General features: G+C 39.1%; 2 protein-coding genes across 5 annotated transcripts in view; one reads left to right on the top strand and one right to left on the bottom strand.

Annotated features, from left to right (window-relative positions):
• LOC108003540 (cilia- and flagella-associated protein 298) overlaps nt 1–23,447 on the top strand; it is an 87,431-nt gene that overhangs the window by 34,885 nt on the left and 29,099 nt on the right. Inside the window, exon 1 of one of the 3 annotated variants that reach the window (XM_017065832.3) lies at nt 20,433–21,022. The exons of the other annotated variants lie outside the window; for them this stretch is intronic. The gene's annotated coding sequence lies outside the window, so the exon portion shown is untranslated. Of the gene's footprint in view, nt 1–20,432; nt 21,023–23,447 lie in introns of those variants that run through there. 3 annotated transcript variants of the gene reach the window in all.
• LOC108003539 (uncharacterized) lies at nt 878–6,732 on the bottom strand. Of its 2 annotated transcripts, XM_062073690.1 has the most exons (3): nt 3,032–6,732; nt 1,446–2,860; nt 878–1,094 (listed from the first exon to the last, which is right to left on the bottom strand). In XM_062073690.1, exon 2 carries the CDS (start codon nt 2,794–2,796, stop codon nt 1,456–1,458), a length of 1,341 nt encoding a protein of 446 aa, XP_061929674.1. In that variant the 5' UTR covers nt 2,797–2,860; nt 3,032–6,732; the 3' UTR covers nt 878–1,094; nt 1,446–1,455. The 2 variants fall into 2 exon arrangements, with proteins under 2 accessions (XP_061929674.1, XP_016921318.1); XM_017065829.3 differs by having other exon boundaries at nt 1,446–6,731.

Here is a 23,447-nt window from a genome sequence, read left to right as displayed (position 1 = left end):
AATTCAACGAATCATCAGGCTCTTTTTTCTTTCTTTCTTTCTTTCTTTCTTTTTCCCTCCGCTGTAAGTAAATAGGTGGTCGACGATAAGATTCGATTGTTTGATTTGTTTAATTAATTATACGGCAAGCGTGTGCGGCTCGAATACTTTCAAAACATGCACTCTCAAGCGACGAGTATATATGAAAGATTCTGTCTAGGCTAGTATGCCAATGGTGCAGTGGTGGTGGTGGTGGTGGTTGGGATCGATCATTTACCAGCAAGGCACGTCCTTCGATTCGCAAAGTGGTTTTTTTTCTTTTTGTAGTGTTTGTAGTGTGATTACAATAAGAGTTGCTTAGCCTCGATACAAAGAGCTATATGTAATAAGTGGTTCTTATCTACTGTCACGGCGAATCAATCAGAAGGGGGACACTTAAAAGCTACCGACGAATGTTGTGTCACGTGTAAAAGACGCCGAATTGTTTCTCTTGTTCTTTTCTTTTTCTTTTTTTTTGTTTTGTTTTTTTTCTTCTTTTTTAATTCCTTTTTTCCTAGTTACGTTTTACGCCCGTTATTCCGAAAAATGATTGGTCGATCGTCCAAATTCAGGATCCTTTTCCTTCTTGTCAGCAGAAGAGAGACAGGCGAGAGCTGCGTCGTACGAACTTTTCGAAGCGATTCATCCGCGCACGCTCTGTTTGTTGTCCAGGCGACGCGGATATTTTGAGAAAAAAGCACGTGCGCTCTCGAAAGTTTGTTTTTTACCTTCTTCTTTTTTTTTTCTGTGCAGGCAGTGCGAGTAGAAAAAATCTTGTTGCTTTCTTTTTTTCTTTTTTTTTCCTTTTTTTTTCTAGTACTTGTTCTTGACCGCTTGCTCTCTCTCTTTCTTCTTCTCCTTTTCTTTCTTTTTTTTTTTCTTTTTTACTTGATTTTTTTGTTCAAAGATAGTTTCGCGCTTTTTGCAGAAGTATTGGAATGTAGTTTTGTAGTTTTTGTATTTTTTTGCAAGATGAGAATTTTAACCACGCGTTCCCCCCCTCCCCACACCTTAATAATGCCCGCGCAGGGAGAATATCGACTGACGAGCCGGACTCTCCTCCAGGAGGGGAATGCCTGTGAACAGAGAGAAAAATTTCAAGAAAAATTGTGAACAAAAATTCCGTAGAATTCGAATTGATTTCGAATAAGACTACGTTCATTTTTATGCACGAGCCTTTGCAACATTTTTTTTTTATCACGATAACTCTACTTTAATAATCGTGTAACGATAGTGCAGCGAATTTTGTGCATCCGTATATAATCGATCCTCGTCTATTCTCTTTCCATCCAAAGGATGTTTTAAAAAGTTTCAATGTGTCTATTCAAACGACACAATACAAATACAAGCGGTCTTATGCACGTGTGCATATACGAGGATACCCTATCAACCCTATTTCCCCCGTTTAACTCGTTACGTATTCTTACGTGACGGATCTCAGAGCGCCATAGCGGAGTTTCCTCCGCCAGCATCCCCCAGGTTACCCGAAGCGCTCTTCTCCATGGACGAGAGCGCGCCAACGGTGCCCTTGAATCTCATCTTGGCGTCGTCCCCAACGACCACCGTCTTCTGGCAAAAGATCAACGTCAGGCAACTGACCACGAACAAGATGCTGGGCAACAGCAACGCGATCAGGAACTCCTTGTACGTGTTCTCCAGATTGAAACGGGAAACAACGATCCCCGTGTTACTCTCGGCGTAGTAGCAAGGGAATCTAGCTCGCGCGTTATGATCCGACCCGTCTTTCCCATACTCGTGAAGAAACTCCTTGCACTCCTCCCTCAAAGTGTTCACGCAACCCTCGAGATTGATCAACAGACGGCTCTCGTTCGCGATGATGAGGTCCTGCTCGGGCGGCGCGACCATCCTTGTCTCGTCCAGCGGCTTCGTGGCGAATATGTTGAGATAGGAGAGATAGGTGAAGTTGGTGAGATCGGTGAGCAGGTCCTTCTCCAACACGGAGCCGTTGATGCAATCGACAGCCTCGACACCGAGGGTCGAGTTGAATATCCCGTAGCACGAGGCCATCATCACGTCCCCACGATCCTCGTGCCATATTTCCCGATTCGTCTGCACGTCTATAGCTCTCTCGCATTGGCTGAGATAAACCTTGTCACCCGTCAACAGGATCATGTTCTTGTTCCTTGTCGGTATGTCGACGCATCTACGATCGCAGTTGTACGGTGTCCTGATACGCTCGCACGTACCACGATTGCAATTGAACAGGCCGTCTATGTCTATGCAGGTTATCTTGCCGCGTCTGCCCGAGCACTTCATCGGTGGGTCGGTGTCGTGGAATATGCACTCGAACGCGTCCGTTATGTTGATGCACACCCCCGAGGAGCAGTTGAACGTGCCTGTCAGATTGCGACACTCGTCCGCTATGCATTTCGATTTCTTCGCGTTCTCCTGATCGATCCCGTAACAGGTCTTGTTTGTTGTGTTGGTGCAGTTGGCCAACAATATCGTGGAGCCATTTCTACGAAGGTTCACGTGGATCTGGACGCACGGGCCGGACGTTTTCGACAGGCACCACTCCCCGCAGCTGCCCCATTCACAGTTGTCCGCGTTCACGGCGCGTATGGTCGTGCACATCACTGGCACCTCGCTTATACCCGATTGGAACGCCCTGGTGCTCGGCATGTAGATGGCCACGGTTAGGTAGACCAGGGCGACGGAGGAGAGGACCGCCGTCATCTGGCAGATGCAAATCGTCCCGCATATCCGGCCGTCCTGCGGCGGGATCACCAAGTTCTCCACTGGCACTTGCTTAGGCATCTCTCTCTCGCTTCGATTCGATCACCAACGCTCTGTCCCGAGGGAACGATCGATTTGTAGTATCCTGGTTAAGGTTTACATCGTTACTCGTTCGTTCGTACGCTTCCCAAGCTTCGTTTCTCCCTCTTTCTTTCTCTCTTAGACTTGCAAGAGATCGAAGCTAAGAGGTGTGCATCGACGGTTCTATCGATACATAGAAGGGATTTTTATAGCTTTCGTAGACGATCGTACGTACCACCGACGATCCCTTCCATGGAAACAAGCGAACGGTTAATCAACAGTCCTCCATTGTATACGTTTGTTTGTCCCAGCTCCAGCTGTCGGCCGATCGATCTCTGCCTACTCCCTTGTTTGTTTTATCGTTACAACACTGGCTTGTGGTCCCTGGCTTGGCGAAAGAACGGATGGATCACTTTTCGAGCTTCCACCGATCTCAAGAAGGATGTTGAGAAGGGGCTTAAGGTCAGGCTAACCTCCGCATCTCGAGGATATTCGCGTCAGATGTTTCTCGCGAATCCGTGGCACGATGCTCTTTTTTGCTCGGCAGGAGACGAGGCTGGCCGCGCGCGTGTTCTGCTTTCGTGTTCGCTTTGCGCCTCGTGTAAGGTGCGCGGCTCGAAAGCTCGAAGCAACGCGCATCGATCGATGCCTCGCGCATGCTCCACCTCGAACTGCAACGACGCCGTGTACTGCCGCATTTGACGTCATCGATGTACCCTCGTGCCATCAGGGGGGAATCTCTGGTAAAGGATAATCGTCCAGAGATGGCGGGATCCGGTGGATCTGCCGTCGTAATTGAATCGTTTCTTCCGATTGATGCAAAATTTTGATGGACGAGTTTTCTTATCTTCTCGTTATTCGCGTCGAAGCGTTTCTCTCGTTTACGAAGAATCATTTAATAATCGAGGCAATTGAATTTTAGACGTCTCTCGATGTTTTTGTAATAATAGGTTATAGACGATCGTTGTAGATTCGTATTATAGATTTCTCTTTCATTCGATTTTTCTTCGAGGATTAAAATAATCGGTCAATTTGCAAGTTTTTTTTTCTACTGATAATTCGTGACTCGTAAGTTATCGTCATTAAGTCAAATATTATTTTAATCGTGCAACAAAGTATGACACGTTTCAATGTAAAAACGTTGTGCACGCAAATACAACTTGTCGTTCAAACTTTATTCGAATATTATACATATATTTGATGAAACTGGGTCGAAGATTCGTTGAGAATAGACGCATTATTGATTACAATTATTCTTCAAATCAGAAATTTCAATCTGTTGAATATTCATTTTAAATTTTATGGTTTTGAGGAAACAAAGTTTCCATCGTGAAGATTGAAATCAAGAAAGAACTTCGATCCCTCGTATTATTTCTGTGCCATAAAATTTTATATCAAGCGTCTATTGCACTATCTAGTTTTATGGAAAAAATCATATTGTTATCGTGTATTTCATTTCTTAGAATGAAAATTGTCATGCAACGTACTCATTTTAATAATCTATCTTTCGTGATATCGATGCGACAAAACGTTAACGCGAAAGAACAAGAATTCGGAATTTTTATTTTACGCTTTTAAATTAAAAAAAAAAAATAATTAATAAATATGAATCACGAGAGTGAAGCGCAATTAATTAAGGAAAATAATTTTTCCCTTCACGACGCGCAATCAGGTCAGTTTTTCCTTCGAGATTATCGGTGGTGCGCGATACTAACCACCGCAACTGTGACACACTTTTCCTCGCCATAGGGGCTTTCAAGGCAGGTGACACAGTTTGAAGAGCGGGAAACAGAAGTATAGAAGACAAAAAGCACGAAGTTCAAAGCATAATTAATCGCTTTGAATATAATTAAATATAGAAACCTTTTGCCCCTTTAATTTTTTATATCCTCTTTTACAATTCTTCTTACAATATTTTCCAATCCGACCACTTTCGATTCGAAAAAATTCAAGAAACCACTTCTATTATTCGTTCATAGACCCGACTTGTTATCACGATAAATTTTTCTTCGCTTAATTTTCGCTTGACATATCAGCCGTTGCAAAAACTCGACAATTGCTCCACTCTCTTCGACTCGAAAAAAAGAATTTTCAGAAACCCTATTTCGTGGCCCTATAATGGGAACGAGAGGAAAAGGGGCGAGGAGTTGAAACGCGGCCCTTCTCTTTTTTTTTTTTTCCTTCCAACGCGGAAATTGCCAGCCAGAGATCGCGATAACACATTCGTTCCCGCGAAACTGCTTAATTATCAGCCCACGTTTTTCCATAACATGTACGCTCCAGTTTTTTAATTCCCGCCAAGTCGTCGATGCCGCCGATGAGGTTGTGACACAGTTTCCTCACCGTGGCTAGGACCTTCGTTGGCGGGCTGACACAGTTCCGGGCGAAGGTAACGGAGAGAAGGAGAGAGAGAGAGAGAAAGGAGCTTGGAAGGGGTGAAAAAAAAAGAAGAAGGAAGAGGGAGGATGAAGTAGAAGGCACGACGCGTTAGCACGTAATGTAGTTTATCGAGCGTTACCCGCAGACGGTGTGGCACCTGCTATTTTGCGCCTTCTTCCTCGAGATTTTAGTCACACGCCTCTATTACCTGCAATTCCATTATCGGGGAGTACTTAAGAAATATTTTCTCTCTCTATTTCTTTCTGGATCCCTTATCAAAGAATTTCTAAAATTCTCGTTAAAATTTCTTTGAACGCTTCGTGGTAATTTATATTCATTTCATTGAATTTGTCGAGTTGGAATATTTTATAATGTCGTTGCAGATCGTTGCAGGCAATTCTTGGCCAAAAAATTAGAATCGCTCATGATTTTCAATATTTGGTAATAATTTTTATTAACTTGTACATTGTTTATTATCATACTTTTTATTTCCAATTGATTTTGCCAAATATTAATCGATAATCGATGAATGTGTATATGTGAGATATATGAACAATTAATAAAATTCGTGATTAAATTTTAGCCTTTGAAATTTCACCAAAAGCACGAAAAATATTAAAAATCGCTAGCGATTCTAATTTTGACTGACCAATTCACTATAATACATATATATAATTCCCGTATATTTCAAAGTCCTCTATCATCCCTTGTCGCGTGCAAATGTTCGAAAACTCCCGCTTCGAAACATTAAATTTATTATTCCAAACTTCCTTTGTTTCCTCCCAATCGTGTTTCCAGTTAAACGAGAAGGCCACTTCTCCCCCCTTTTACTTTTCTCCGTTCCCTGCATCCTTTTTGTCGCGTCGCGGCGCTCGTTAAACGAAACACGACACTTTCGTACCCTCTCCGCCGCTCGTGGCATAAATATTTCGGGCCAATTCTACGCCGTTCCCTCCGATTTCCCAGACTCGAGAAGCACGTACACTCGGCTGCTCGGCTTTTCTTTTTTTCTCTCCTCTCTCTCTTCCTCTCTCCTTTTTTCTTTTCTTTTTTTCTCTCCTCTGCCGCGCGGCAATTTTCTTCGGGCAAGGCGAGCACGTTTACTTGGCGGCGAGGTTTCGTTTGAAATCGTGGAACGCTTCGGGGAGAACCGGCGAGAAATTTCTATCGCCGCCTTTTCCCTGCCAAGGGAAAATTATTATCGCTCCTCGTCCAAAGTCCTCGATGTTATTATTGTTATTTATTGAACAGCTGACGACTTAAGAGGATCCCCCTTGCGTGGGGGATCATGTATCGATTATCACGAATCGATACGTAGTCGCGGTAGTAGGAACTTTTGTTGGGAACGAGCGTGTGTAATTTTTATGATTGTGGAACGCGTGGAAGGGGGAGGAATAGAAGGGGTGATTGAATGAGTTTTAAGCGTATGGAAGTGGGACGAGAAAGTGGAATGAAAGTATAATAACAGTACAGTTCTTTCGATTAGTACGATAGAGGTAATAAACTAGGAAAAATTTTAATGCGTGTTTAAAATTGAAACTAAAATATTGTCTCGACTTTTCTTTTTTTTTTTAAAAGGTTTAATTATGTTCGAAAGTTAATTTATCGTATTTATTAAAAGAATTAGAATTCATTATTTTCCCACATCCTTTTCACGCGACTCGAATGAAAATAAAAGTGAGAAGGTATTTCATTCGGACGATTTTAAAATAAAATTTTAATTATAAAAGAATTAAAATAAAAGGTTAAATACCATTTTATAGCAAAACGAAAAAAAAATAGATAATCAAGAACACGAAGAGCACTTGTACTACTTCAATCACATGTGATTCTCATCGATCTAATCCAATCAATTTCTGTCTTCTACACGTTACACAACATGAACCACAAGCTCGAAAACGAGAAATTGCAATTTCAATCACGAACTATTCTCTATCAATTTCAATATTATTTTTATCCGCTATTGAAATCCACTCCTTATTTTACCTACCATTCAAAACCCATAAAATACGCCTGATGTAATACACCGAAATTAGAAACGAGTTTTATAAACGTGAATGCACGGCAGTTTATCACCACGTGCTGCGTCCAAGAATAACCCGTGCCGATCGATCGGTTAACGATCATCTACTCTAGTTTTGCACTAAATCAGCTGCACGTCGTTACACCGAAATTACACCTTTAATACTACATACGTACACCATGTTAAACAAATCGTTAAATCCACCGAAACAACGTCTTAGATCTCCGGCCGGAATGAATCGAAATATCAACGCGAAAGAGATATCGTAACAATCCTTCGCAACAATCAAACACGAACCGCGCGCTTTTCCTTTCCTCAGATCTCAATCGAACTCGAGTCGAGCTCGAATCACCGACCAATCATGATGATGCATAATATCACTCAGGCTGTTATCGACAACCACCTGTCAAACAGCTCTCCGCGTTGTTTACAGCCTGTTTCGAAGAGTCGCAGCCACGATCGGCCGAGCACGCACGATTCTCGCCGCAGTGCCGCACGGAACACCCTCGACGCGGGAAACCGGGATGAAAAGCGTTTCCACGGGCGTGCACTGGTCAACTGATCGGTTACTTACGTGAAACGGCGATGAATCAGCAAGTGGAAGAAGCCCCTGGAAAATCCGCTTTCCGCAGTCTCTCCCTGGTCTTCCTGAGGGAAACAAATATGGCGGTGCGCTACCACTGGAGCTGCGATGGCTCCACCTCGTTGTTGCCGTATCGTACCAGAAAATCAATACTCCTGTTGCCCACCAATACCGAGGCTTTTTCCTCGAAACTCGCTCACATCCACTCCGCAACGATATCTTCCGAGGAACTATAGGACTATACAGGGAATACAGTGGATAGAGGAATTCTCTTTCTCGCTTTATCTCCATCGTTTCCCTCCCTCTCTATCTCGATCGTTCGCCCATCCTCGTAACACTCGATGGGTTTATACTGTTCCGTCTCTGTCGTTGCCTCTATTCCTTCATTCAACGGTGGGAAAAAGTGGCCTGAATGGGAATCGGAAAATCAGATTTCCTGATCCCGTTAACCGGGCTCGACGAGTGCTATCGTTCCTATTGTCGCCTCGGTTTACCACTGTTTCTCCTTTTGCTTCTTTTTCTTTTTCTCTCTTTCTCCGTTTTCAACCTCTCGTTGTTTGTGATCGATAGCCAGGGGCAAAATGCTTTTCTTTCATTGGATTCATGTTTCTGTCGGGAGAGGCAGCACTTCGAAGGATCGAAGTGACGGAGGGCGCGATGATCGATCGATCGATCCTTCTCGTTTTTCGCTCCCTTTGATTTCGAATGGACGAAACGAAACGTGGAATCGAGAGGGCTGATTAAAGTTTCTGCAACAATGGTGGAAGTTAGCCTGCATTCTCCTCTTGTCAGGATAGTTTTAACGGTCTGAGGGGGAGAGGGGAGGGAGAGGGTGATATCGATCCGACAGTCGATGTCGGAATTCGATTTTGCGGCATTTTTTTTTCTCCCTCATTTTTAATTCGCGCGGCCGGGAGTGGAGATAATCAGACGGAGAATAATGAAAATTACTTGGAGTACAGTTTTTTTTCTTTTTCTTTTAATTAATTAATCTTCGAGGTAGGTTTAATTAGTCGCGAGTTTCGAATTTTTTTTAAGCAGTCGGCTCTTTTTTATTAACCTGTTTGGTAAAATTAATTACAGGACTGTTTCGTCGTGATCGAAATTCACATGGAAATGTTTAAATGTCCATGTTCTACAGAGAATTGCTTTTTTCCCTTTAATTTTTAAAAAATTCTCTAATAATCCTTTATTATAAAGATCACGGTGAGAATGATGAGATGCGATTCAATTTTACTTTGGTAAGTACTCGTTTATTTCCCCTTAAAAGTAATTTTATGAAGTTTCATCGCAGTTGAAATCCTGCTTCCCGGGTTGGAAATAATTATAAATAATATTACGAATAAAAACTAGTGTTCGTCCATTCTCGCGTGAATAAGACACGCGCCTTTTCATTCATTCATTCATAAATTGACGACAAGAGAATATAAATAAGAAACAATTATGTTCCTTCCATAAATTTTACTTTCCTTCGTATCGAGAAATTTAAAATATAAACAAAATATAAATTGGAAACCTCGTGGAAATATATATCCAATAGTGTAATCAATATTCGTAGTATTCAACCATCGGATTATACAAAATATTTATGTATATACTTGCCAATCGAGAGAGTTCGCCTCGTGCTTTCATTACCATTCCACCGATGGAAGTGGAAGAAACCAGACAGCAATATTCTCAGAAAATTGTTTCCGCGAGTGGAACATTCGCCTTTCAATTTTTACACTGTTTTGTAGACATTTTCAATATCTCATTTCATTCGTTTCTTTCTGCGAAGAAGGAAAATAATTTATTTCCAATAATTTGTTTGCGTCCAAGCCCAAACAAACTATCATGACTTCGTTTCATTTTGTGCAAGGTAATAAATCTCGTAATAAAGTGTGTGTCTTTACGTATGAAAATGGGAATCCAATTTATACGTATGTTTTTGTTATGTAAAGTTTGAGTTTAGGTTGGATTAGAAGTTAAGTTAGGTTAGATAATGAATGGAAGGAATATTCCAAGATTAAATGCGTACCGGGCTGAGATTATGTTCGCTTAACTTAATCATAACTTCGTTAATTCTGAAACTGATGCAAATATTTGATCAAAACTTATTTGGAGAGAAATATGCAAAACACAATGATTGAAAAGTATCGATCGATCAAACGATCGTAATTGCAATGGAATAGATCCATCAAAGATCCATCTAGAAAAATATTCTTCTGTGTGAAATGTAATAAAGAGAATTGGTTTTATAATTTTCTACAGTTTTCTTTCCTTTTCGGAGTACTATTTATGAATAAAAGTATCGAGAGAAGCTTTATTATGATTGCCTCATGTACCTAGATTTTTTTTTTTCTTTCGAGCGGAAAACAGACGAATAAAAGAGGCGAAAAACGATGATGCCGCCGGCGATTAATCAACACCGACTTTGTCTACGGTTTTTTCGTCGTTGGAAATATTCTCGAAGTTCTTATTATTGGTGACAGAGTGGTTGCAATGATTATTTTTTAACCCTACCTACGACTTTCCAATTTTTACGTCCCAATTTTGATCTATCAACAAAGGGATGATCAGTGTTTTTTAGCCACGTTGAAATTGAAATGTTTTTTTTTTCTATTTCATCCAAGAAAAATGTAAAATTAATTATCCCGTAATATCTCTATTTTTTATTCTTTTTTTTTTTTTTTTTTTGATTTATTTTATCTAGAAAAAGAAATAATCTTTATCTTTATCCAAATATATATATAATCCTTTTCCAATCCTTTTCTTTATTCAAATATATATAAATGATATATAATCATTGAGAAATTGTATAAAAATATATAGAAAGATCGATCAAAAGATAAAAAAAAAGAACAACATCGGGAAAGATTATATTTGTTATAAATCAATAATTTCAATCTTTCGATCTCTCGAAAGATTCTCGACATTTTTCTCCGCCGGACAGGAAATTCTTTTTAAATTTATTTACCTCCATTCCGTCTACATACTTTCCACTCCACTCCAATGTATTCCAATAAAAATTTTTACAAGTAAACGCGGAGTTGGAAAAAATAATAGGACTCGAAAAAGGGCAGAATCATGATGACAGTCATCACGATGAAATTATAACGAGAGTATATTGATGATTTAATTTCTTCCTTCTCTGTTTCGTTTCTTTGCACGGTGAATAATAACCAATTGGCAAGGCCGGCGGTTGCTTCTGCAGTAAGAAAATAAATTAGAACAGTTGGTTCACGTGCCAAAGAAATTGGCGTTGAAACCTCCTGAGAATTGGTATTTCCGTGGAGGTTCTCACAACACACAATCGATATGGTAAACGATATACGTGTATAGGAGAGGTAATACTTCTCAGTGTTGAGAAAATTCAGGGAAGCTGTACATCAGTACGAAAATAAGCACCTGTCTCCTCGTTTTTCCATCGATTTTCCGTATTTCCTTTTCAAGTTGACATGTAACGGAAAAAGAACGAAAAGAAAGAGAAGGATTTCAATATGTATATTTGAATATACATGTATATGTAATTTTGTTCGTAAGTAATTAAAACAGTTGCGAAAACAATAAGATAAACTCGATAAATTAGAAAACGATTAAAATTTTTAAGTATTCTTATTTGTTTTATTTCGAATTTTATTGTTAAATAGAATTTTTGGTCGAAAAATTAGAATCATTCGAGACTTCCAAGTTTTTTCCAAGCATTTTTAATAAAATCTGAATGAATGATCGTAAATAGCAAATTTTATTAATTAATACTGTATTTTTATACATACATATTAATATTTGATATTAATAATGTCTATTTTTTTCATATTTAAGTTTCATTTCTAAGTTTTCTAATTCATAGCTAAACGAGATTTTACTTTTCACTCTATGATAATCAATTTATTTCCCATCATAAGCATAGTATTATTCTTTTAAAAATAGCATCAAAGAATTTATTAAAAATACATCCACGGCATTCATTATATAATCAATTTCGGTACTTTTAATCGATATTACACTCGCAATTAGTTAGAAAATTTTATTTTATCTTTTTCTTTTTCAAAGAAAATATTTAATTTTTTACAACTTATCAAAATATACTTATTTCATCCCATAATCATAATTTCTTGTAAATTTTAAACGTACACACGTTACGCCACATTTGTAATCGTAATGATTGCAGGACGAAATAATATATACCGGCGTTTAATGGCGCGATAAATTTCAACTGCAATATATCATATGTTGTATCCCACGAATACACATTTCTATCGCGCGATAATAAAATCAGCGAGGACGATTTCACAAGAACACGGTGATTTGTCACAATGAAACGTTCGCTTCCCGATCCGGCTGTAATCGCCCGTTTTTGAAACTCGCAGGAATATAAAACTGTGTTGTTGCTCTCGGCTCACGAGAATCCAATTATTATCATCGTTGAATTACACGATCGGAGGTATATCGGCCGCGTTTTCATTTATGATTTAATGAAACTATTCATCGTCGCCGGGACGCAAGAATTGTGTTTTCGCATCGTGAATTACACCGTATCCAAACCATTTCTTTGCCAATGGTTCGTGAATGTGAATCGATAGCGAAACAAAAACTCCTCGAGCATCGTCGAGCGCCGAATCAGTTAACTATTCTCAATCGCGTTCTTATGGAAAATCGCGTTTATTCCGAATTTATTGTGATAGTGATTGGCGAAAACTGTCCGTAGAATTTCGCTCGCTGGGATGGAGACGATTTTTTTTTGAAAATAAAATAGCGAGAAACGAAATGTTTATGAGATGAAGAAAAAGAAGAGCTTTGGGATAGAATAAGAATACGTGGCCACACCCAAAGGATTTTTGAATGATGAAAGAATATATTTAGAAGTAAAGGGATGGAATAAAAGAGAATGGGTCGAAAAAAAACACATGTAATCAAAATTATCAAATATTTATATTTTACATTCTTAAATCTATGACCAAAGATTTTTATTTCATTACTCTTCTATTTTATATAAAATAACGCAGAGATTAATTTAACGAAAGATTAATTCAAACACGTCGCCTCGTCTTGTTAGAATTATTCTCTTCGACGATTTCGAAATCTTTAGAGAAATTTGAAAGGAGTTGTATTATTATTAAAAGGATCCACCGTGTATCCTTTTTAATCGTTGCTCTTGTCAGTTCCACGTCCACCTCGCGCTCTTCTAATTGCAGTTGAACCGCGCTTAGCTCAGTCGTAGATTTATCGGCGTCATTTGCATTTGACGCATCGCGTAATGTATGCAGATTTTCCGTGAAATCAGTTACACGGAACTCTCGCACGCCGGATGGAAATTCGCGATGGAAATTCATCTTGCTCTCCGAATGATAAACGAGTTTCGCTCTATGCAAACGATAGATTTATCTCGTGCGCATTTCGAATTGTATCTAATCAGGAGAAAGGGGAGGGGAGGAGAAAGCGTAAAAGATACGTAAAGAGAAAACGTCGAGTTCGTAAAGTTTCGAGATGTCGGAAAGCTAGATGAGTCGACAGCGAAAAGTTATCGAGCAAATGGGAAGACCATTTGCTGCTGTCGAAGACCTGGTAATGTCATTTGCATCTGACACACTGTCAGTTAACTGTTTGAATTATCAATAAATTCAATGGACGTTGCAGGTATTATGGAGAATTTGTATAGGGTATTTGTATAGGGTACAGGCCAGTGACTTAAAACGATAATAGCTACAGTATTCTACATTATTCACTTTTTACAAATATATTTATATTAATGAAGGAATATTAAAAAGAGCACCCCCTCAATCCAACATTTCAACATTCCGTCAGAATTTAATCGTGATATTCGCTGTTGCCTGTTAAATTTCACGTAACGCAACGAAATTCGAGAATACCTCCTTCCACGCACACGTTTACGAAATCTCGTCAAACTCGATCGAAAATTCATCGACAGAGGCTCTGTTCCACCGAGCAAAGGAGGGAAAAAAGACCATCGGTGGACAGGGAAAGTAGCGTCACAATTAACAACATGGAGGATGTGTACAGGCGTCGTTTGCATCGGATATTCCTGAAGGATTATCGACAAATCCGTGGACAACAACGTGCACGGATGCGAAGAGAAAGACGAAACGGTTTGGCCCACATTTCGTCGGCTCATTGGCTCCCGGCCAATTTTCTCTAGGAGCTCATCACCCTAAGAACAAATCAAGCCTCTCTGGAACGACACCAGGTTAAATTGCTAAGGCCAATCTTTTCTCTGTCACCGCGACTTCCGAGCCGCGTTTCTCTCAAAGTACGTTTCACAATGGCGATTCATCCCCTTTGTGGAATCCGCCTAGCGCTCGCCGTCCGCCGCAGGCTTCGAAACGTGGAATCATTTCTCGGGTCAAAGAGGCGTTTATTCGCGAGGAAGAATCGCGAATTCACGGAAGGTGAGAGAGAGAGAGAGAGAGTGGAGAACGAAGTCGAGTCACGTCGGTTCCAACGACATCGATCCGAGATCAGACAGTTTGGCAGCCATTCGTCACATCCGGCGAACAGCTACGGGGCGAATACTCGAAATTCATTGTGGATTATTACCAAAATTCCTGACATTCTTGCTTACAAGCCTTGTTGACTTCCACGTACGTGATTCGTCGCGAGTCGCGCACGGAATTTCGGCCAGTATTATATTATTGCGTTCTGAACAGTCGTCTGCCACTTCCGTGTCGTCGAAATTTTATCGGCGGGATTGATTTTGTAAGGTCTTTCGTGAATCTTTATTGTAAAAGAAACGAGTATCTACCTAAATAAAAGAATGATGCTCGATTTGCGATTAACAATAAATGTTTTAAGAAGAATTTGATTTGTAGAATAATTTTTACCTAATATAAGAATAATAGCGCATCTTCTTTTCATTTGTATCGAATATTCCTTTGAAAGAAGTGGAAATTACACGTACAAATTACAAGATTTCATTAGCCAACAAAAGAGTTTAAAAGCTAGTTAAAAGTTGTTGGTTTCTCTAGACCGAAACCAATCTTCTTTTTCGTACACCGTGAAATAATTAAAGGGGAGCTCGTCCGTTCAAGTTTCCTTGGCTAAAATCGACGAGGAAGAGATGACTCTTTGTGTAATTATTCTTTAATGAATTCTCTCACTGCATCGATTCGAAGTATCAAACACCGTAAAAGATATTCCCTCTGCCGAGTAAAAGAAGAGATATAAAACGAATGAAAAGAGCAAGTGAAAGATACTCTGATTCGTGATAACGGAACGAAGATTTTAACTTCCAATAAAAACGATTCGTTCTTTTTAATTCAAGCTGGAAAATAGTTGTAAATAAAAACTTAAATGTTAATTTTATAAATTAATCATAAAATTATCTGCTTGAAATTCCATTTTACAAATGTTATTCGATATAAGTGAATCAGGAAACTTCTGTGTCTGTCTGTTCTTTCCTACGTAAACACGTTCTACTTATGGAAACTCTTGGCTGACCGTATCTTTCTTGTACTACTGAAGTCAGAGTTTGTACAGCTTTCGCCATAGCGTGACGACTTTCTACGATAAAACACCAAATGTTATAACATTGACGGTAACACATATCTACAATGATATGAAATTTCGTGCCCTTAATGTGCATTGTTGACTGGCTGTTTTATTCGAAAACTAGCACATTGCCTACTAAACTATTAAACACCGACTAATGCAAAAGTAAATTTAATCAATTTCATTTATACGTAATACAATTTTATACAAGTATATACTCGTATATATCCTTTTGCCATATAAGAAAATTTATAGAAAATGGTAAAAATACGTTAAATTTCTTTTTTCAAATCTAGCTTCTCGTTCAATTTTACGATCGTCGTTATATCACAAAATTAACTATTATGTGTATATATATATATGTAAGAAGGAATTCCAGTAGTCCAAGTGTCACATTGATCAGCCGTAGCACGAAACACCAAACAATTACTTTCTTGAAATACGCACGATAAAACAGGGTGGGTTGTAAAACTACGCATATACATTCAGAATTGGAAGGTTCACGATTCCAATTTCTTCCACTTGCAAACATTTCGAGCGAGAAACGAGCGAAGGAGTTGACACTAACGGGCAACAAACACGTTGTTTACATATTCTATGCAGTTGGCGGAACGATCGAACGAGCACATGTTCTCTTTATACGTGGATCCCTCGAAATAATTGTCATAGGAGAGATGGGGAATGACTTATTTCCTCGCTACAGTTAATCCATTAGATTCTTTGAAAACAATCTAACGTAAACAGATATAAACGAATATATATAACGTGAACGAAACTTGATGACATTTTAACGAGCAAAAGAGAACACGACGATCGTGCATTCTCCCTCTAAATATTATATTGAAAGGAAGGATAAACAGCGAAAGCACGTCTCATTAGTACAGTTTATTCGAAACGCTAAGGAGTTATTTATTTCGATGGTAGGAATAAAATGGTAAGATCTTTGTGTTTCCTTTTTATTTTGTTTTTTTTTTTTTTTGTTTCGTTGTTAATCGATTTAATGGATTTTTTCCTCTTTCTTTGAAGAGAAAATGAATAAGGTAAAGTAAGAAAAAAGTGTACGTATATATTTTCTTATAGCAATAATTGGAAAATTTATTTATTTCGAGCATATATCGGTGATATAACGATAAAGAGATTTTATATGGATCGAAAAATATAGAATAAGATATTTTCATTTGAGATTTCGTCATCGAATAAATCAAGTTTGAATTAACTGATTCGGAGATACGAACAAACATCGATAGATTTGATTAAGTGATTCGACTGAAATGAAGTTTTATCGTCGTTTTAAATTTTCGTTTTTTACAATATACATTTACAATCATCTTTAATGTCAGTTCACGATCTGCATCCCACTTTCTGTAATATAGAAAAATTGATTCGCGGTTTCGTAAGTCGCGAAAAAGAAGAAGAAGAAGAAGGAAAAAGAGGAAACGAATATAACGGAATGATCAAGAGGTTAAGAGTATTCTATCCATGCGGTCTGCATCAATAAAGAAACAAACGTAACTAGTTCGAGTGCAGTTCGAGGATGTACTACACTTTCAATACGAAGAGGTGAGGCGGATCATCGGGAGAAGGTTCGTTACGACATTGTTCCCAAAGTGCAACGTCCTGTCCGCTTGTTTTCATCGATCTAGCCGACCTGTTGTTAGAGGCTAAACACTTAGTCACTTGATATTCGAGTGCTAACGAACGACGAGTAGAAAGCTTCCTCTTCGAACGAAAAATTATCGAGAACACGAGAAAGAGACTTGTGTTCTAATCCAAGGATCCTTTCCAAGCTTGATAATGAAATTGAATTCGTAACAATAATTGAGATTAACTCTATGATTTATTATGATGATCCTGATATTATCTGGAAAATTATCGATTTCAATAATATAAATGTATTTTTTAACTGTTCCGCAATAACAAGATACTGAAAATGAGATTGATGATTGACAGAAAGGGGACAATAATTACGAGGGAGGATGAAATTATAATTAGTCAAAAGTTTTACGAAATCTGTGGTAAGAACTTTAAGATAACGTCATCCATGGCATTATTTAATCAAGGATGAATGACAGTGACTAGAACTGGATAATCAACTGAATTGTTTCATCGTCACATTCAAACTGGTTCGATACGATTCGCGTGTTACGGTGATCAGGCCACGTTTTAACCGCATGGAATAATTCTCGAGTTTGAAACAAGGAGGGGAAAATCGGTAATTTCTCAGAAATTTGTGATATCGTGATACAACCGCGTTTCGGTGCTCAGGATAAGTTTACTTTGGCTTTTGTAAAGTGATTAAGAGCGGTGAATGATATGATACGAGTAACATTTTGTTTCTCGTTGCCAGGTTCGGGGAAATGTTTGGAGATTTATCGTGGTTATTTTTAGATTGAGAATAAATATTACTTATATATCGCGATGCGAAAGTAGTTGATTTATAAAACAATTAGTGATTTTGATCTATGTGCAATATCGATAATTTTAATGATTTTAAATATTGGTATTTTTAAAGGAACGGAAAAGATAAGTTATATTATCATAGTTTCAGTATATTGATGAAGATTTCAAGTATTCGTTTTTACGATATGATAAAAAGAAATTGAAATGACGAATTGATAGAAATATATTTGATTGATAATTGTATAATTAATTTATTTCCTGAAGATTTTAAAGACAAATTATAACGAATATTGTTGTCTACCATGCTAATTATATCCGTTATTATTGTACGGACGCGAAATGTATAATTTATTATATTATATAATAATTATAGAATTATAAAACGGTTATTATAAATCTCCACACATTTCACTGATTCCAAAACCGAGAGTTCGCAATTAATTCTCAGGAGAAACAAAATATTACTGGTATCATTTACCGCCCTTAATCAGTTTACTAAAGTCAAAATAAAACAATAACAATAAATTGTTTGTCCAATTGTTGTGATTGTTTTATTATATTTAACACTATCTTTATAATTTATTTCTCTCGAAAGTGATTTCAATAAAAAATCCTGTAATATTTATTTTTATGCGAAACATTCCACATGAAATTTGGTTACTGATAAATACATTTCACACGATGTTAAAAGAAATGAAGAATGAACTGGCCGAGCGATAGCGAATAAACGAAGAATATTTTTTCCCATAATTTAACATTTAATTTCGATTCACTTTTCAATTTGTGTTTTCAGTAGTTTCATCGACGGGCAATCGAATTAATATGAAGATTCCTATATAGATGGTCCATAAGAGAAACGCTATTCCTGGGAGGAAAGATCGATTTACAGTGCCGGACAAACTAATTTCTCAGGCTCGTCTGGAACATCGGTGCACAGGCTAACCTCGTTATACGATTTACAACTGTTCCAAACTCCTTCTAGACCGGTTTCTTTTTTATTGGTTTCTGCCCGCGGCTCCAGGGCTGCATCAGCATTAGGTCATTAGGGAAACCCTGGAGAGTTGCATGTGCGATCTTGGACAATTTTCCTTCTTCCAATTTCTTCCAACTCATTTTAATCCAAAACTTGTCTCATTATCGGATCATATTTTCAAGAGATCTTATGCCTCTTGCAGATTTTCACGGAGCATCTTTGGTTACATTTTTCATTCATTAAATTTTTCAATCCTATTATTTTTAATTCTAATATTAGATATTAATCTTATATCGTTATATATCACGAAGATCCAAAAATATTTCCAATTCATTCAAAAATGATTGTGAAATATTCATTGCAGATTTCATCGTGTAGTGATCTCGTGAAATGTGATGTCTGCATGAGATGCATGCTTAATCTAATGGATTTTTCTTCCCGCATTTAAGAGATTCTTTTAGTAATAAATTCTTCTCAAGAATTTTTCACTTACATCTACCTTTTTATAATTTTATCCCGAATTTAATCCAGAACATATTCTCGACTCTGTCCAATCGCATAATTTCCTATCCACGGTTCAATCTAATCCCTGCAGTGGTGTTATGTAAATTAGCAAGCATCAATGGCCGGCTATCGATAAGCACGTTGTAATACGACCTTAAACATCCGACATCTATTAAAATATCTTGGCTAATTTCCAATGAACTTGATCGTCTATATGCAAATTAACCTGGTATTTTACCAAACCGATGATAAAAAAAAAACAACCGAAATTCCACAAATTTTGTCGACCTTTCAAAGACAAAAAACGTGGGCGTTTGTTAAATAGGATAGATAGCAATGTCTGAGGAATGAATCATTTGGAATGGTCACGAGCAAAACCGCGATGGGTTGACGTTAAATCATGCTGGATGTTTTCACGAAACTTGGTAAACCAGTTCTACCAAGTATATTTCCGGTGAGTTACGAGAAATAACGTCTCTTTAATTTCAATCACGATATTATTATAGCTCTCTCTCGTCGAATAAGTTGTCTTTCGATCGATCCTTCAACGATTTTTACATATGGAAAATTTTGCTTAACGAATTAAAATTTCGATGATTGGATCTATTTATAATTCTTATCGTTCTGTTTGAATTTTACAAATCAAAGATTTAAAAACAAGTCATCCCAGAAGGAGTATAAACAAATTCACAAATGATTTTTTGCATCCTTAAATTCTTAAACTCTAAAATGCGTAAAATAAATTAAAGAAAAAAGTGTCAATGGAATTTTCACTATGATTAGTAATATTCATTTCCGAAAACAATGGAAAAACAGATTAAAGAGATAAATCTGATAACGGGCAAATAAGAAAAATTTATTTCTAATTTCCTTGCATACTGATTTCTACCAAGGAAGAAATAAAATCTCGCGGCCAAAATAAAAAAAATAAAAAGCAAGTAAAAAAACGCGAGATATCTCTGACATTATCGAAACGATATTTCATCCCAAGATACTACGCGTTGACACCAGTAACAGGCGATAGAGATGAAGGGAGAGAATACGAGGGAGTGGAAGAAAACAAAACGGGGAAAGAAAAAAAGAAAAGAGCGGCGGATGACAATGGAAGCGCAAGGTCGTGAAAACAAGAAGCAGGAAGGCGTAGAGGATGTGAGACGAGGCACATAGGCAGGGGACGCCCTGCCTGGTGTCGGCTTTGAGCGTCGGTTGGCGGCGTCGGCGGCGGCGGCGGCGGCGGTCGATGCCACCAGATGCCACTGTGGCGCTGTCGTCGCTCGAAAATAAGCTCGCCCAAAAGCTCGACCGACTGCAGTAGCCCGGCATCCGTCGGCGCCGCGGCCAGGACGAAAATTTCCCGCGGTACAACCGTGTATTCCGTGTCACCGTGCCGTGTGAACCTCGCCGATGGAAGCTCGAATGGCAGCTCGAGTCTGATCGAGGAGCCAGACTTGACAATCGATCATCGTCGTCCGGGATCGTCCCGTAACGGGGAGAAGAATCAGGAGGAGGGAGTGGAGAGGAAAATAGGGGGAAAAAGGAACGACGACCATGAGGCGGCAGCCACGATCAGTGGACTGAGAAAGTTAGAAGCCGAACCCGCCTATTCTTCTCTCCGATTATCTCACAAGGCCAGAGCTGTGTGGTTCAGGGAAAGAGCGGGTTCGATCGAGGCGCGGTGGTTCGCGAGATCGCGCGACAAATGTGCACGGGGGTGGACAGTGTGACATAGTGCGGCGAAGTAGGCGAAGACGAAGAGCGACGGGGAGGGAGGAAAAGGCCCTGTGTGAGCGAGGAACGCGGGAAGAGGAGGAGGTGGGACAGGATGCGGGGGCACAGGAAGAGGGCGCAGAGCCCCGACTTTTCTTCTTCTTCATAGGGGGTACAGTTCCTTTCCTTTCCTTTCTTTTCTTTTCTTTTCTTTTCTTTTCTTTTCTATTCGCGGAAGCAATCGAGCTTTCTCTTCTGAAATCTCCTTCCTGATGGAGATATCGTGGCACGGTATCGAGGCCTTGTGGAGCTTCTTCGTAGAGAGTGGACGGGTCAGGGGGTGGTGATGGTGGTGGTGGTGGTGGTTCGCGATTCAAAGCGTGTCGCGTACACCCCGCCGCTATCTATAATCCCGCGATGTATGTTTCCATCTAATAATAGATAAATAATAGTCGAGCACGAGTGGAACGAGTAGAAACGAAGAGATATTTAAGAATCATTGGCCCAGTTTCGAACCAGGTGGTCTCTATTAAATGCCCCTCGTATTTCCAAAGAGGGACGAATTTTTCGATAGCACGTGAAAAAAGGGGGTGCGAAAAACCTTGACTAAAAACTTCTCGTGAAACTTTTTTGACTCTTTTGGTCGAAGAAACGTGGGTTCGTCCCCTGGAAATATAAATATAATACCGATAATACTCGGAAATCCAGCAAGAGACAGAGTCGAAAATCTTCAATTAAATTTCCGTCGTTGAAAAGGATACTCGAGATCCTCCTCCATTGAGAAAGGCCAACTGAAGGGGAGAGGGGCGGGAGAGGGGGAAACCGATGCGCGAACTCGCGAATTAAAAAAGAACATCCGTGCATGTACTAATTGCTGGTTAACGAGGCAGGCCTGACTGCTTCCATTTGCGAACGGTGACGCATCCCCTCGCAGATTGGATCCTTTCGTAATCAACGTGGACAGTTAATGCGGGGCATGTTGATTTACGTCAAGTGCCTCTGTAAATGCAAACCGTCCTCCTCCCACCTCTCGCCCCTTTGTCGTGAAAGGGTTGGCGCGGAACAATTTGATCATTCCGGACTGAGAATGGGCTTGTCGTAATCCAAATCTCTGAATCGAGTAGTGCGAGTTTCACTACGAAAGGAAAAATATCGAGTTTGATATGGTTTCTCGTTAAACAGATTTTTCGAGAGTGTTTCGTCTCGAGTTACTTCGAATTTTATGATCGAAAAAATTAAAATTAAAAAGAAGAGGGTTAACGTAATTCGATGAATTTTTCCATCGTGAAAAACTTTCTTTATCGTTCGTAAAAGGGATTTCTAAATTTGTGGTACTTGGTAGTTTCAGTGTCAAGGGAACGTTAAAATAATGACTCGTCCGTGTAATAAGTGTTGCGGTAAAAGGTAAAAAGTTGTAGAAGATCTAAATATAAACTTGGAATTCTCTTTTTCCACTGCGAGGCAGTCGCCGTATGAAAGTGGGCAAAAATGTAAAATGACAAAGGATACCGATGAGGATGATTTCACACAAAACGCTCCTTTGAGCTATCTCTCTCTTTCTCTCTATCTCCCCCTCTCCCTCCTCTCCCTCTCTCTGCGTCTAGCTTGAGTTTTTTCTGACGTAACTTGCCGGTACGAGGCACGTCGAGTCAATAAAGGAACACAGAGCACTTTGTGGCCGTGAAATCTAGTTTCTTTGCACTGCAAACCGAAAATCCACGAGGAAAAATGTTGTTTTCGATAATACGAATATATCTATATTTTCTATAACGTATCCTGTACATTTCTTTTCTTTTGAACGTGACAAAAGAACAGTTTAAAACTTTTCTCGTTACCTTTATTAAGATATCTCGTAAATAATTTCGTTCCTCCCTTTCTTTTCGTCAAGTATCCTTCTTTTTCTCCAGAAAAGTTACATAAGTAGATGAATATCTGTTTATCCTATTTGATATTTGTCCATATTTGAAGTTTTATCGATAGAAAAATATTGAAATTGAAAAGTTGGAACATTTTAACAAATCCAACGTGTACATTCTTCAAACGCTTAATTAACCGGACGAACGAAAAAAGAAAAAAAAATTGCACAATCCTCAGAAAGGAAGTAAATGAACCGACTTTCCATTCTCTCCTAATTAACCTATTAATCATCTTCGCTATTAATTTCACCACTATCTCACAATTACGAGCAGGGAAACCACCTCCAACATCCCCTTGCTATACCATGATCCCTTCGAAGCCCGCCGATCATCGCTCTTCCCACAAGTTTATAAATAGCGATCATCATAAATGTCCAGATAATGCTTACCCCATTTAAGCGCGAGCAGAAGCAGATGGAAGCAGAAACTCGCGGGTGGAAGAGACCGAGGCACGCGAAAGCTTCTAAGTTTTATCTCCATAAAGCTAGCGCTCCGTAAATCAGGGCAATCCAATAAAACAAATCCGTAGTTTGCGGCCCAAAGTGCGCGGAACCGTCGAGTGTAGTTAAACTTCCGTTACACTCGCCTGTGAGCGAGAGTGAACGGGCGGAGGATGAGGAAATAAGATAGAGAAAGAGGGAAGGAGGGAGGGAGAAAGAGAGGAAGAGAGGGAGGGGATGG

The sequence above is a fragment of the Apis cerana genome, linkage group LG1, assembly GCF_029169275.1.
Source record: "Apis cerana isolate GH-2021 linkage group LG1, AcerK_1.0, whole genome shotgun sequence".
NCBI lineage: Eukaryota > Metazoa > Arthropoda > Insecta > Hymenoptera > Apidae > Apis > Apis cerana.
The sequence above is the reverse complement of the archived record's forward strand: the minus strand, read 5'-3'. Positions and strand labels throughout refer to the sequence as shown.

What these genes read in the sequence shown, in the direction of transcription:
- LOC108003539 (XM_062073690.1), bottom strand. Translation starts at nt 2,796, where the DNA reads ATGCCTAAGCAAGTGCCAGTGGAGAACTTGGTGATCCCGCCGCAGGAC.